Source organism: Mya arenaria, chromosome 16, assembly GCF_026914265.1.
Source record: "Mya arenaria isolate MELC-2E11 chromosome 16, ASM2691426v1".
Taxonomy (NCBI): Eukaryota; Metazoa; Mollusca; class Bivalvia; order Myida; family Myidae; genus Mya; species Mya arenaria.
The window spans coordinates 22016699-22032969 of NC_069137.1; the positions used below are offsets into that span (position 1 = coordinate 22016699).

A 16271-nucleotide genomic window follows, 5' to 3' on the forward strand; every position below is an offset into this window, starting at 1 on the left:
GTTAGGATATTGATAAAATCATGTGATAATGTCAATCAACCAATCACGCAACACCACACCGTAATTATTTTCAATCACGTTATGAACACTTATGAGTATTGTGGTCTTCAAAGACGATATTTGAGCAACTATCAACATTTGCTGAAGTTGTTCCAGCTTTTGGTATTTTTGTTTTAACACTTCTTATGATTTGCCACACTTTATTTCGTAATTAAAAAAGTGCATTTTACGAACCATGAGCGAGTCTTTTTAAAGCTACACTCTGACAGATTGAACGTTTTGACAACTTTTTTTTATTTTTTGTCTTGGAACGAGCCATTATTTGCGAAAATCCATGGAAACCAGACTGCTGACAAAAAATTAGATCGTAGATTTTTATTTTAAAGTTTAAAAAATGATGTTTAATGCATTTTTCTTAAACCGTTAGATACAGTTTAAGCCATAAAACATTAATTTTCGAACGTAAATATGAAAATCACGATCTGATTTCTTGTCAGCAATCATCGGTTTGCAGATATTTATGCAAACAAGAGGCCCCTGAAGGCCCTGTATCGCTCACCTGATCCAATTCAACTACCTTGCTGTAATAAGTACATTCTGAGCAAGTTTCAAATAGATAGAGTAGAAAATATGGCATCAACAGTGTTTTAACAATGTTTTCTATGATTTGACTCCGTGACCTAGTTTTTGAACTCAGGTTACCCAGTTTCAAACTTGACATAGACTTCATAATAAACACAAACATTCTGACATAGTTCCATGGTGATCAAAGAGAGAATGTAACCTCTACAGAGTTAATAAGTTTTTCTATGATTTGATCTAGTGGCCTGGTTTTCGACCTCTGATTACTCAGTTTCAAATTCTACCTAAAGGTCATCAAGGATAACATTCTGATCAAGTTCCATGAACATATGGTCATAAATGTGGCCTCTAGAGTGTAAACATGCATTTCCTATTATTTGACCTTATGACCTAGTTTTTGACCGCACATTGCCCAGATGCAAACTTGGCCTAGAGCTAATCAATATAAACATTTTAACTAAGTTTCATGAACATACAGTCATAAATGTGACATCTAGAGTGCTAACAAGCTTTTCCTATGATTTGACCTAATGACCTAGTTTTTGACCGCACATGACCACGATTTAAACTTGACTTAGAGATTATTAATACAAACATTCTAACCGACTTTCATGATGATACAGATATAAAAGTGACCTCTAGAGTGTTAACAAACTTTTCCTTCAATTTAACCTGGTGACCTAGATTTTGAACGCACATGACCCAGATTAGAACTTGACATAGAGATTATTAATATTAACATTCTGACTAAGTTTTAAACATACAATCATAAATGTGACCTCTAGAGTGTTAACAAGCTTTGCCTTCAATTTGACCTGGTGACTTAGTTTTTTACCGCAATTGACCCAGATTGGCACCAAAAAGTTTTTTTGTGTAACAAATCTCAGCACAATTATCTAATAGAATGCGTTACGCTTTGATATCATAATTGTAAAAAAAGTACCAAAATGTAAAAAAAAAAATTGTGTCGGAGACCGGGTTCAAAGCTGTGTCGCCAAAATTGCGGTCCGATCCACTGAGCTACGACGGCTTATTTTAATTGGGTGACATAATTAGGCTATACACCTACCTCGGTGATATCCGTGATTACACCGACTAGCCAATCATGCATAAGGAATGAAATCTACCTGGTAGACATATCCAGTAATATTTTTTAATGGAAAAATACGAAATAACTGCTAAACTTAAATAAATTGTAAACTATGTTGTACTTCAGTTAGTAAGTTTAATGCATTGTACACATCAATACCAAGTAAATGTAAGTTTTCAACAATTTTCTTTTTTTCTCGCTATTTTATGATACGGAGTACAGCCCCTTTAAAGATTTCTATCAGTGACCATTGAGTGCATTATGGAATAATTAAAGACAAGGCCAATTAACTGAAGTCAGATTTATTTGACATAAACTAAACAAATCTAGTTAGAATGTCAGAAATAAAACAATATGAATAATGGCATGAAATAAAGCAGCGATTTGAAATATAATCTTGTTTCACAATGAAATTATGCTTTCAAGGGGAGATAAAATACAATATTATTACCATAGTAACAGCATATTTTAACAAAGAGTATAGACGTTTCAAGGCAAACATGTGTAAAAATTGTGAAATCATAAAGAATAATACATCAGAGTAATGCTTCTTAAAACAAATTACTTTCAAACTCGTCTTAAAGGTGCACTCTCATGGATTGACCGTTTCGACATTTCTTTGTCCTAAAATGAGCCAATTTTTGCATTAATGTCTGGAAACTAGTGATATAAGACTGCTGACAAAAGAACAAATCGCAGATTTAATATTCATTTTGAAAATTGATGTTTTATGGCTAAAAGCGTTACTGACGCTTTAGGAGAAATGAATTTTAGGGCAATTTTACAAAGTATTGAGATATGTTCTTTAGTTATCTTCTATGACTGGATTGAAGGCAGTGATACCAAAATTAGCTCAAAACTGTTTTTTTTTTAAACAGGTGCCAGTATTAAACATTGAGGCATAGGGGATAAGTGTGGCGGCCCCCTGAGACAAATGTGCAAATTCTGAAATAAAAGATGAAAATCCAGAACAAATAAGCATCAATTTTCAGAGATGAAAACAGAAGATTAATTTGCAGTTGGCCTGTCAATTATTTCAGTAATACGTAGTTCCGCAAAGGGTAACACGAGTCTGAGAACATACAGAAATTTGTATCTTCTATAATGCAGCGTTTTCCATTTAATAAGAATGTGACAAACTCTCTAAATGCTAAAAACAATCACAGATGAATGTGGTAAAAGGTAACATAATGTAAACCTGTTTACTTTAAAGCTGCACTCACACAGATAGAACGTTTTGACAACTGTTTTTATTGTTTATCTTGGAACAAGCCAATTATTGCAAAAATGCATCGAAACCAGTGATATATTAAGATTGCTCACACAAAAATCAGATCACAGGTTTTCATATTTATATTAAAAAAATGATGTTTTATGCAATTTTTAGCATTAGTAACGCTTTTCGAATTTTGAAAGGAAATATGAAAAACTGCCATCTGGTCCTTTATCAGCAGTGTTATATCACTTTTCTAGACATGAACACAAAATTTGCCTGATTCTAAAACAAAAAAATAAAAAAGTTGTCAAAACAGTCTATCTGTGAGAGAGCAGCATAAAAACACAATGTCAATATATCATATTATGTTACGTTATGAAAAATCTTTTACAATATTGTTGCACATGCATTGCAATGACGTCTCAGGCGAAAACAGCTAAACCTCCTTATAAATACATCATCGCAACCACCATACCTTCCTCCATTACACTCTATGATAATACAGTGTGAAAATTGACTGGCAAAATCTGGGTTTTTTATGAAAAAGCATGAAGCAGGGGGGACAACTCTTCTTCAAATTGAAAACTCTATAATAACCCTGTTATGTCAGTTGTCTCCACAGGCGAGTGGTCTACGTAGCTCTTTTGAAATTTGAAAAGAACTTGCAGACAGAGTGTAATCCCAGTCTAAGCCAATTTACTTTTTCAGTGTATGTGCATATTGCCACAATGGTTTCTTAAAGAAAATAAAACCGCCTCATTGATTATTCATGATAACGAGATTTTCTTGCCAAATCGCCAACGGGACACAACGAAGCATAGCGCAGTAGTGTATGAGAGGTACCAAACGATGTATCAAAATTAGAAGGAGATACGTTTGTATTGCACTGAGCCGTCGATTAAACAATTAAAGAAAGGTAATAAGCGCCTATCAAGAGTTGTTGCATAACACTTGTAACTACATATTAAAATATTCATAGTTACGTCGCTTTTGCACCAATCCCCAGACATATTGACAATGTTCATCAAAACAATAATATTCACAACACCAAATTTAGCACAATGACCTTCCAAAAAAATTGTGGTACCAAATCGAAGGGTGGTGTGAAAATAGTCTGTGTCAATGAGTGACATCAAAAATAATATCATTCGGAGCTCCGCAGCCATTTCTATTGAGAACAACCTTGGATGTATGCCGGAACATCAGAAGCAGTTCCTAATTTTTTGAATTATATCATAAATGGAATATAGTGTTTTAGCTGGTATTTATGGATCTACCGCTAAGTTAAAATTGATTGCCAGTGAAGTGTATCATTGCAAACATAATTTAGGTTAACAAGAGTTAAGTCAGTAAGTTTAACTGCTAAATTAAATTACTAAGGGATCTATTTGCAGCGGACTTAAACAGTACTGTTTTCTGACTATGTTAACCGTCCATATACATCCATGGTTGTTTTCGATAAAAGTGGCCATGGGGCTCCGAATGAAATAATATCAGAGAGAAGAATTTCTTATTCACCCCTCGATATATTGGTACCCACAATGATTCGAAATTCACAAAGGTTGGAAAACCAAAATGCATATGATGAGGTCGGAAGGGTGGAAAGATTAATACTCTTTTTGAAAAAAAAAAGACAAATTTGTGGCGAGGCGAGATGAAATGCTCCTCTGTAAAGAAATCAGCTAACAAAAAAATAAAATAGAGACCAGAAAATATATGAGACATCAAATTCAATCACAGCCAAATAATATAGTAAAAACCCGTTGGCTCGGTGTTGCTGGGACTGGGCCAAATATTTCGAGCTCGTGAATATCAAGCCAAGCAGGAATGCTTTCAAAGAGTAAAACAAAATCGTCATTTACATCCAGTTCAAGCCAACAATGAACCAGCGATATCCAGCCAACAGGTTTCGACTGTAAATGCATATGTATAATGTGTAAGCGCCATTTACATTGCCAATGAGAAAGTCTAATAAACACCTCTGCCATAATCATAAAATGGCATAAATTTGTGATGAATACAGAGGTACGAATACACAAACATTGTTCTCCTCAACCAGATTACAGAATGTGTTGGCCGGCTACTTTAATTAACCAATCACCAATTATCAGATTTGCCAGTGTGTTTGTCCATGGCCGATGTCCAAGATTTTCAAAAAGATTTTAATTGGATTAGGCAACCATGTGCTCTTGATAATTAAAGAATCAGATCGCCATGCCGTTGTGTTTGTCCAAGGCCGATGTCCGAGATTTTTAAAAAGATTTGATTGGATTATGCAACCATGTGCTATCATTGGTGACCAATCATAATTTCATTACCTCATCTCTTCATCCTATGTTTGTCCAAGGCCGATGTCCAAGATTTAAAAGTTTTTTTTTTAAATTATGCAACCATGTCATTTCTCATTGATGACCAATCATACGTTGATTTACCTCATCGCTACGCCGTTATGTTTGTCCAAGGCCGATGTCAAAGATTTTACAGAAATTTGATTGGATTGTGCAACCATGTGCTCTTATTGGTAAACCAATGATAATTGGAGAATCAGATCGCTGTTGCATTTGTCCAAGGCTGATGTCCAAGATTTTACAGAAATTTTATTGAATATGCAACCACGTCATATCTCATCGGTGACCAATCATATTTTGATTTTCCTCATCACTACCCCATTGTGTTTGTCCAAGACCAATGTCCAAGATTTAACAGAAATTTGATTGGAGATTATGCAACTATGTGCTCTTATTGGTAAACCAATGATAATTGGAGTATCAAATCGCTTTGCTGTTGGGTTTGTCCAAGGCCGATGTCCAAGATTTTTAAAGAAATTTGATTGGATTTTGCAGCCATGTGCTCTAATTGGTGACCAATCATAAATTTGATTACCTCATCGCTATGTGGTATGTTTGTCCAAGGCCAGTGTCCAAGATTTTACAGAAATTTGATTGGATAATGCAACTATATCATATTTCATTGGTGACCAATAAAATTCGATTTACCTCATCTCTACGCCGTTATGTTTGTCCAAGGCCGATGTCCAAGATTTTTAAAGGAATTGGATTCGATTATGCAACCATGTGCTGTCATTAGCAAACCATTCCAGTACCAGATCACTTGTGTTGTCCAAGGCCAATGTCAAAGATTTTTAAGGACTTTTGATTGGATTAAGCAACCATGTGCTCTTATTGGTAAACCAATGATAATTCCAATATCAGATCACTGCACTGTTATGTTCATTCAGGGCTGATGTCCTAGACTTTTAAATAGATTTTATTGGATTATGCCATCAACAGCTGTAATTGGCAAACCAGTGATACTATAATTGTCAGATCACTATGCCGGTGTATTTGTCCAAGGCCAATGTCCGAGATTTTAAAGAGATTTGAGTGAATTAAGCAGCCATGTGCTCTTATTGGCAATCAATGATAATTCCCTTACTAGTTATTTGAATAAGTCACTGATGATTGGTGATTGGTTGAATCATAATTTAAATTAACCAATGAGGTGCTATTATTCCATTACCCAACATTGTTATAAGGTTTGTTGGAAGTGACTGGCCTATAAAGTTCAACATAAAACATATTACCCATTAACCAAGAAAGAGATACAATGTACATTGATTAATTGCAGTAGTAATATAATCAAATAAACTTTAGGGCTAAGCAAAAGACTGACAATAACCCTTCTACCGGATATATAACCATCTTGCCCTGAACACTCCATTTGTATTTGGTTTGGTTTTTCTGGTCTTTTTCAAGGCAGCAGATGAACAATTCTGAGAATCTTTAATATATGGTAACGCTATAATATTTCGGTATCATTATATAAGTGTTAATTAGAAAAATATTAGTAGGAAATGAATGTGTTAACAATATACCCCAAAACAATTTTCTTTGGTTCTTTACCATGGTATGTCATTCATGCCAAATTTCCGTTGAAATAAAGTACAAAAACATTAGTAATATGAATCCAATGCCCTATGAAATAATACCAAAATTATACTTGGGCGCCAAGCGTTCAAATTCAACATAACTGCCAATAGCATAATAAAATGAGATGTTTGTACATGTACATCAGATACCAGGCCCCAATTTCTTGAAACTTTTTAAAGAGACCAAACACCAGATGGTCCAAAAATCGGCAAATACAATTATTCCTCAAAACAACCCCAGAATTGTCAATGTGAGCTCAAAGAAAGCAAATAATACATCATTTAACATGATTAAAATAATAAGTGCAACAATTATTTTCATGTCTCATCTGAGTTTCCCATTTAAAAATAGCGCATAACGGTTTCCTAGTTTAAATCATATCTGTTTATGAGTACAGATAAATATACCGAGGCTATATTTTAAACTTACTGGGATTTACATGGTAGACAACCCCAATAAATTTCGATTTGGAAAAAAACCTGTGCGAGATGCATGTGTCGTAAGCAATGATACATCTGTAAGTAAGATTCAATGTGTTGTAAACAACGATATCGAGTTTTTGACAATTTTCATTTTTTTTCCTGCACTTGTATCATCTGGTGTCTGGTCCCTTTAAGCTCAATAGGCTTAAGTAGTTCACTTCACTTAGCCAAAATACAAACTTAAATTTGATTTCTATATTGAAAAAATTGTAATTATCAGAAACATCATTTCTATTTTAAGTCAAAAGTCTCTTAAGAGAAGTAAATATTACACAAATTTTAGGAAAACAATAATTGTGAGATTAGCTTAATCCTGTTATAAGGGACTTAAGATGTTTTGCGAAATTTGGGCCAGTAGTATAACTTAATATTGCAGACTGGCATAAGAAATATGAATTTAGCATTATGAAAGATTTCAATGTTACAGTACATAATTTAATAAAGAAAATTGTAGAATATGTAAATATGTTATTGCACAGGATCAACATTTGTATACGAATGACTTAGCATAATAAAAAGTAAGACTTAGCATGATAAATCAATCATTTTATAAGTAAATACTAATCTTAATAAAATCAAAATACTGAGAAGTAATTAGCATAATAAAATTTACATTTTTTTAAGTAAGACTTGGTTTGTAAAAATGAAAATGTTTATAAGTGAGACTTTGCTTAATAAAATTTAAATTTTTATAAGTGAGACTTAGCTTAATAAAACTGACATTTTTAGAAGTAAGACATAGCATAATAAAATCAATATTTTTAGAAGTAAGACTTAGCATAATAAAATTGATATTTTTAGAAGTAAGACATAGCATAATAAAATTGACAGTTTTAGAAGTAAGACATAGCATAATAAAATTGACATTTTTAGAAGTAAGACTTAGCATAATAAAATCGATATTTTTATATGTAAGACTAAGCATAATAAAATTGATATTTTTAGAAGTAAGACTTAGGATAATAAAATCAACATTTTAAGAAGTAAGACTTAGCATAATAAAATCAGCATTTTTAGAAGTAAGACTTGCCATTATAAAATTGAAAAATATATATTTTTAGAAGTAAGATTTAGCAGAATAAAATCGATATTTTTAGATGTAAGACGTAGCATAATAAAATTGAAATGTTTATATTTAGCAAGAATTTAAGCATAGGAATATTTATCTTTCATCTCTATTCCAATCATCCGTCGATTCGCCTTTTTACGCCTCACATATTTGCCTTATATAACGAGGGGATAAACCAGGGGCCGGTCTTATAGCAAGAATGAGAAGACACACCCCTTGGGCCAATTTCTCGAAACTACCTATGTCTGTTATAAGATGATTAAGCTAAGCTCATTATTTTTGTTCTTACATAATTTGTGAAATATTTACTATTTTGGAAGTTTTTTTTTATTGTTGATTGAAGTTATCTGTCTGATAATCACGAACAACTGAGTTTGATTTATCAAAATCAGGTTAAAGCAAGAAATTTTGCTAAACAAAATAAGCTACTTAAGTCTGTTTAGCTGAAGGAGTTTCAAGAAATCAGGGCCAGACTCAAAGATGTTAATAAATACAAAACCCAGATTTAAAACATATTTATGAATAGATATCGTACTGAAGAATCAAAATATGTTTATGAATAAAGACACAAAACTCAAAACATGCCAATTAAAATAGATGTATACTGTACCTCAGACTTAAAATATGTTAATGAATACACAACGCAGATTTAAAAGATGTTCATAAATTAATATCATACCGAAAAATCAAAATATGTTAATGAATGCAGAGCAAACAAATCAAAGCATGCTAACTAATTTTGATGTTTACTGTACCTCAGAATTAAAATATGTTAATGAATACAGACTTCAGAATCATAATGAGTTAATGAATACAGACCTAAGACTTAAAACATGTTTATGGATATAGACCCCAAACTCAAACATGTTAATGAATACAGACCACAGACCAAATCTGAACAATGATAGTGAATTACATACATTAGAATGAAATCTTTGTTATCTGTTATTATACATTAATTTAAATAAGAACAATGTATGTGAACATATATATATGCACTTAGAATTGTACACAGACTAAGCATTTTACAATTGGAGTTCTAAAGCAAAAAACATAATTATACAATTATAATTAACATTACACCAATGAAAGATTAAATAGGCAAAAATGTTTAATATAATAATTCACAACACCTTTTTTAAGCAAGAATATCACAAGAAAACATAAGCAAGGCAAGCTGAGGCCAACGACCGTCTGTTTTTCTCAGCAAAATATTGGATTTGGCTATATACACAATTTAGTCAGGGACTTTGTACTCTTTCATAAAGGGGAATAACTCTTTACTTCATTTAATCAGACTTTTGGGACTCATACATAAAGGGGAATAACTCTATACTTCATTTAGCCAGAGCTTTCGCACTCACACATAAAGGGAAATAACTCTACATTTAATTTAGTCAGACCTTTGTGACTCATACATAAAGAGAAATAACTCTATTCTTCATTTAGCCAGACTTTTGGACCTTTTAGATAAAGGGAATAACTCTACACTTAATTTAGTCAGACCTTTGGGACTTTTACATAAAGGGGAATAACTCTATACTTTATTTAGCCAGACTTTTAAGACTTTCTACACACATACACAAGGACATAATTAAACGTTTGTATCGAATAGCATATTAATATCCTGGGATAAAAATAACAGTTTAGTGTTTTTTATAAAACCACAAACTGTCAACAATGCCAAAGCTATGACAATAACTCTGTAAAACAGACTAGCTTAGAACAACCGAATTATACATCTTGAAAATAAATAACATGATAAATAGAAGCTATTATGAAATTTACACTAACAACATTTTTTACATCCCATAAATGATAACACATAATGCAATCATTTCTAATTATCATGAAACCTATATACATTACATGATCACAAAAATGAAAAAGAAAATCAGGCATAATCATTTTCTTCACAAATGATTTTTTTTTCAATACTATAAAAACTACAATGCCATTTTCACAACTTCAAATATTTCAGGTTACAGTCAACTTACATATACTTAAATAGCCAGAAAATACCAATAACACCTTATAATAAATAAAATCTTGAACATGTATATACAAATCTAAAATAAAGTTTCAATCATAAACACACATATATATATATACAAATATATACCTTTTTGTCATGGTATACATACACATAAATGTAAAATTGTAAATGAGAAAATTAAAAAATCAAAATGAAGCTTCCAGTCTGAAGTGTGTTCTGTTCTGTTCTGTTTAAATATCTATTTTAAAGCCGAGTTTAAGTACTTTTATAGAAGCTTTTTTTATGTTCAAAGAAAAAATTTGAACACTTGAATATTTTAACTACTGTATGTACATTAGCTCCATAAATTGGTCACATGGCTACATTTTCCATGACATCAATGCATTGGTTAAACAAACATGATATCTGGGCCGCATCACGCGATTTAGGTCTTCCGACATGATAATTACAATGAAATAATCATAAATATAAGATGCCGAAAATAATGATTTTTTCAATGCATTTTATTTTCTATCATTTTTTTGTATTAAAAGGAATGTCATTGGAAATTAAGTTCCTTGACAAATAACAGACAATGTTTTGACGACAGTTTTCATAACAGCAATGTTTTCTTTAATTTTGACTTTTTATAACTACAGTCATAGTGTCTATTTAAATTTCCGTTCTGTTTTGTAATCACGTATCTTTCAGAGAAATCACCATGGAGTTTTCTTCATGAAATTTTATAGTTACACTCAATAAAATAATAAAAACCAAATGAATGTCTGAAGGCCCAAAATTGCGCAATGTGGCTCATATTGTATATACAAATATTGTTAACCATATTGTGTTAACCATTTGTGGCGGTATCGGTCAGGGTCTGTATCATATAAATTTGATATTATAATTTTTATTAGTTTATACCAATTTATTTGAGTTGATTGTCAAGACAGGTGAAAGCCGATATGAATTCTAAAACTGGCTTCATCAATAGAAACCAATATTAGTGTTCTTTATCAGAGGCCATGAAAAAGTACCCCTGGTGAGGTTCGAACCCACGACCTCTTGGTTGAGAGGCGGACACCGTATCCACTAGACCACACTCACCCCTCATATGTATATAATTATAAAATGAAATCATCTGACCAATACTACCACCTATGGTTTACACAACAAGACAGAACACATTGACAAACATATTAGGTGAAAGTTTACAATGTTGCCATAGACTTGTTTCTAGCCTGGTGAACTGGTGTCGATTTTTTGCTGTCTGTTTCGGACTGAACCAGTCTAGGTGGTTTAGGAGGGGCAGAAACTCTTGAAGCAGTTGTCTTTGTTGATGTTCTACTGCCCTTGCGTAATTTATTATCTGTCGAGGCAGGTTTTGGTCCATGTTTAGGAAAATGTTCATTTCTACGTGGAGAATCTGTTGTTTTTCCTCTATTTTTAGACTGGTTTTCTTTGGTTGTCGTAAGCTGCTGTGTTTTCAAGTCAGTATCAGTAGAAGCTTTACTCAATGTAGACTGGTTTTCAGAAATGGCAGGTGATGTAGATTTTGTAATCCCAAAGTTCCAACTCCATCGATTTTTCGGTACTGGAATTTTACTGACTGGTTTAGGTTGTGTTGGTTTGCCCTCAGGATTACTTCCAGGCAACAGAAGTTTGTCAAACATTTTGACAATGTCAAATGACACTCTTTTGTTCCTATTTTCACAAGCCTGGGCGTCCGGTTTCTTCTCCCTAAACTTTACTTCAATTTCTTTGTCACCTTTTTCCTCATTCACAGCTTTCTTTGATGCCTCATTCTCATTGGCTGGATTTTCTGCATTATCAGACTGGTTTACTTTCATATCAGGATTTTCACTCTTGACTGGTTCATTTTTCGTGATTTCATCTTGAAAACTGTAATCTGTTACACCTGAAATATACAACAATTTACAATGTTTTGAATAATGTCCTTTTAAGCATATTACGGATGGCTTGTTTCTTTTCAATTAGGTAGCATTTTTACTCTACTTAGTTTTTGAGAACTTATGCATATAAACAATATTTATGCAAAAAAACTACAGAAACAAGCTCTGACAGTAGCAGAAAGTTTAAACATAAACCTGGTTTAATGACACTGGGTAAATGCCAAAGACATAGAACATAAAAACAAAAAAATCACAAACAAGAAAAATGGAAAAACAGCACAAAACTCCACAAACAGCACATTGCATACATACTATATTTATAAAAAAAACAGGTATGTTTATCAAGGATTGTTAGGTACCGCCTTGGAACGGTCAGTAAAATGTAAATTTACTAGGGGTTTAAACCAGTTTGTGTGTACAACCAAGTTCAATACTAAGTGATACATGATACTGTTGCATGAAAATCACATTCAAAAACCTAGCTAAAACACGATAAAAAGTCTAGCTATCTGATGAGGTTAAAAAAAAATATACTTTTGCATGGCCTTCTGCGTTACCCTTTTTGTCACATTACCTTTTTTATAAGTCTTCTGGCTGGAACCTAACTTTATACCAGTCAAGCGCAACATCAGGCTGGATGCTGATGATGTCATAGACTGGGTCAGTGATTGGCTGATGGATTGTTCACCTGACCTTGACTGGTTTGACTTGTTTTCTCCTAGTCTTGCAGACAAGGTGGAGAAAAGAGAGGTGAAACCAGTCGCTGAGCTTATACTTGATCTTAAACTTTCATTTTGAGAAATAAATGGATCCACATCTAATTGGCTTAGTTTGGCATCAGAGTAAAGCTGCCTTTGTGATTCACTCAGTTCATATTTAGGCTTAATGGTTTTGGAAATAACTTCATCATTATCATCCAGCACATTTGTTAACTCTGGCACCTGATTGGTTGAACAATCTGAGTCAGTACTTTCATTGGTTGAATCAGATGTTTTGAACTTAGAATCAGTCACATCTACAGAACTCTGCATTCGTGATATTGTTGCATTAGCCAGCCAGTTAAGGGCTTTGGAAGCGCTGAAATCAAGCATACTGGGTCTGCTTCGTGATGGGGTTAAATTGGTGGGAGTGTCAACATCTGCATTCTGATTGGCTGCTACTTCAACCATTCCTGTATCAGAATTTGTCATTTCTTGTGACTTGAATTTGGAATCTGAAATCAAAACAAATACATTCCGGAGAACAAGGTTTTGACACTCAAAGAAGCATTACAAGTTGCACAAATGATTTAAACAATGCAAATGTATAGAGGAATGGTTAATCAAATATTTAATTTGGTGGTTTACCTGTCACAGTCAGAGGGAAAAAACAAACATTTAATCTTTACAAAAAGAGGTAGAAAAAACCTTCACAAAGCGAGGTGAAACATGATCAGTTAAGCTTCACAAAGGGAGGCAAACACAAACCTTTAACCTTCACAAAGGGAGGTTAAAAAACTATTGACCATTTACAAAGGGAGGTAAAAAGAAACAATTGACCTTTTATAGGAAGTAAAAATCTTAAACAAATAAGGCAGACAATGCGAATGTCCGTCAGACAGTCGGACATGTCCGGTATATTTCCATATTGACCGACGAAACTTTCGTTTTGGTCGGTCACAATGTCCGATGAAAAATTACAGTCAGCACCGTTTTATTTTCGGCAAATTTACTTTCAGTTTCTAAATAAATGTTAAAGAGTTATTTTTAACTATTATATCATGATTATTCAGCGTGTTAATGCGTGTATCACTATTTGTAAACCCTGTTTCGACATGTTCCCGTAAAAGCCGATAAAACGCGTAAGGTTCCGATTTTAGCTCGTACTGTAAGACTTTAATTTTACGGAAATGTTCGGAAATTACAAAATTCCATATGTATTTTTTTTTTGGCAAAGTGGTTCCCGCCAATCGTGTTAATTTTAATATGATGATGAATATACCGAGCTGCCACTCTTTCCGCTCTGTTTAACATTGCCAATAACAAGAACTCTACTTTCGTTTTTGCATTTAATGTTGCGTCTGAGTTTGACTTGTAGTACAATTCGTTACATTTTATAACCCTACTGTATCTTTAATTTAAAGATGAATTAAAAGAGTAAGATCTAGCTGTTCCATGGGTAGACGAACCAGATGAGTTTTTTTGGGTGGCATGGGGGAAAAAATGACATAATATCCGAATTTTTTTTTTTACATGATTTTAAGCTTCCCTTTTGTAATTTATAATGGAAACACACATCTATCCAAGAAGATTTAAACCTGTTATAATGGGGAATTACAAAACTTATTTAAATAAGAGACTTAAAATCAAGGTTTAGGCTGATGTAACTGAATACCGTTTGTAACATTGCGACAGGTAAAAATTTGGTGCGATGTCCTGTGAAGAAAAAAACGTTTTCGCGTTGTCTGATAAGGGAGGTAAACCACAAACATCTAAGCTTTATAAAAGGGAGGCAAAACTGAAATATTTTAGCTACACAAAGGGAAGGAAAACACTAACTCTCATATTCACAAAGAGTTCGGGTAACAAAGGGAGGTAAAAACAAACATTTAAATTTAAGAAAGGGAGGTAAACACAACTCTTTAACCTTTAAATGGAGGTAAAACTTGACACACACCTGTAAGCGCCTTCTCCTTGATAAAGGTCATATCAAGATGGAAAGGGAGTACACTCATTTTTCCAAGGGAGGTAATCATGTCATCATAGTGTTTCTTCAGAGCTGTAGGGGAGTGAACTAGGATTGCCCCAGAGTTGTAGAACTTGGCTAGTTGTTCTTCTTTCTGTCTAAGGTAACTCATCCAGAAGTCCAGCACTCTCAGGCTGCAAGGTAGGAACATGTTCTAATCTAGTTTTTTAAAATTGGTATTTAAAATCAATAAAACAAATATATATAATTTTCAGTGATAAACCTTTTACTTTTCATGTAATGCATATTACAAAATTACTGAAGTTAAAACCGAAACTCAACTCATATTACCACATAAAAGCCTAGTATGATTAAAACATCTTGAATGTTTTTATACTTTTTGAAAACATATTAGTAAGTTTTTGGCTGAAAAATATTTTTCCCTTGGAATCTAGACCAAAGGTTTTAATCAACATATTCAATAATGGTTGTCTGGTTAGCACAGTGGTTAGGGCACTTGCTTATCACTAAGGCGACCCGGTCGGGTTGGATACCCAGCCTGGGCACAATTGAGTTTGGTTTGTGGTCACCAAGCCGGACAAGAGGGTTTTCTCCGGTTGCCCCACAACACAAGACAACTCTCACAACATCGTGCCAACAAGAGTGACTTAGTATAAGTAATAATAACTTCTTCACAGTCATTGTAAAACTGTCACTCCGACAATGTTAAACAAAAATAAGTTTACTTACTTAAGAAGTCCAAATACAAAGGCATCAAACTTCTGTTGATGTGTTGCCAGATAGCTTGTTTGTTTAACTTTCTGTACAAGGTCACAGAGCGATCTCGTCTGAGGTACTGAAAAAACGAAAAGTATTTTTTTTTTAATTTTCTTTAGTTTAATAAATGTGTTACAAACAAGATATTTTTGGATTTCAGTGGATGTTTTTGATTGAATTAAGGATTATGTGTCAGAAATATAGAGAAATGGAGATACAGAAAAGCAGAAAAAGAAAGGGAGATAGAGTGAGGAGAGATAGAGGGAAGTAGAAAGGGGGAAAAAAGAGAAATAGAGAGTGGGACAGAGAGAATGGGATAGAGGGGAATTGACAATGGGAAAGAGAGAATGGGATAGATGGAAATAGAGAGTGGGCAGAGAGAATGGGATAGTGCAGACATCGCGAAAGCCGTCAGTCCGACGGTCCTGACCAGTAAATTTTGACTCGGTCCGACTAAATTTGTGATGGGATTGGTCTGTCTGACCGACAGTGTTCACGGCGAGATGTAAAAAATAATAAAGACTTAATCTTTATCAATTATCAAACACCCCTTATAAGTAAGAATAATTTATTT

General features: G+C 33.3%; 1 protein-coding gene across 3 annotated transcripts in view; it reads right to left on the minus strand.

Annotated features, from left to right (window-relative positions):
- Window positions 1–1958: 1958 nt before the first annotated feature.
- Window positions 1959–16271, minus strand: part of LOC128221157 (uncharacterized) — a 59206-nt gene continuing 44893 nt past the window's right edge. For all 3 annotated transcript variants that reach the window (XM_052929618.1, XM_052929617.1, XM_052929619.1), the window contains 4 exons: window positions 15671–15776; window positions 14912–15114; window positions 12831–13469; window positions 1959–12261 (listed from right to left, as the gene is read on the minus strand). In XM_052929618.1, the coding sequence (XP_052785578.1) occupies window positions 11555–12261; window positions 12831–13469; window positions 14912–15114; window positions 15671–15776 (1655 nt within the window). In that variant the 3' untranslated portion in view covers window positions 1959–11554. The remainder of the gene's footprint in view (window positions 12262–12830; window positions 13470–14911; window positions 15115–15670; window positions 15777–16271) is intronic.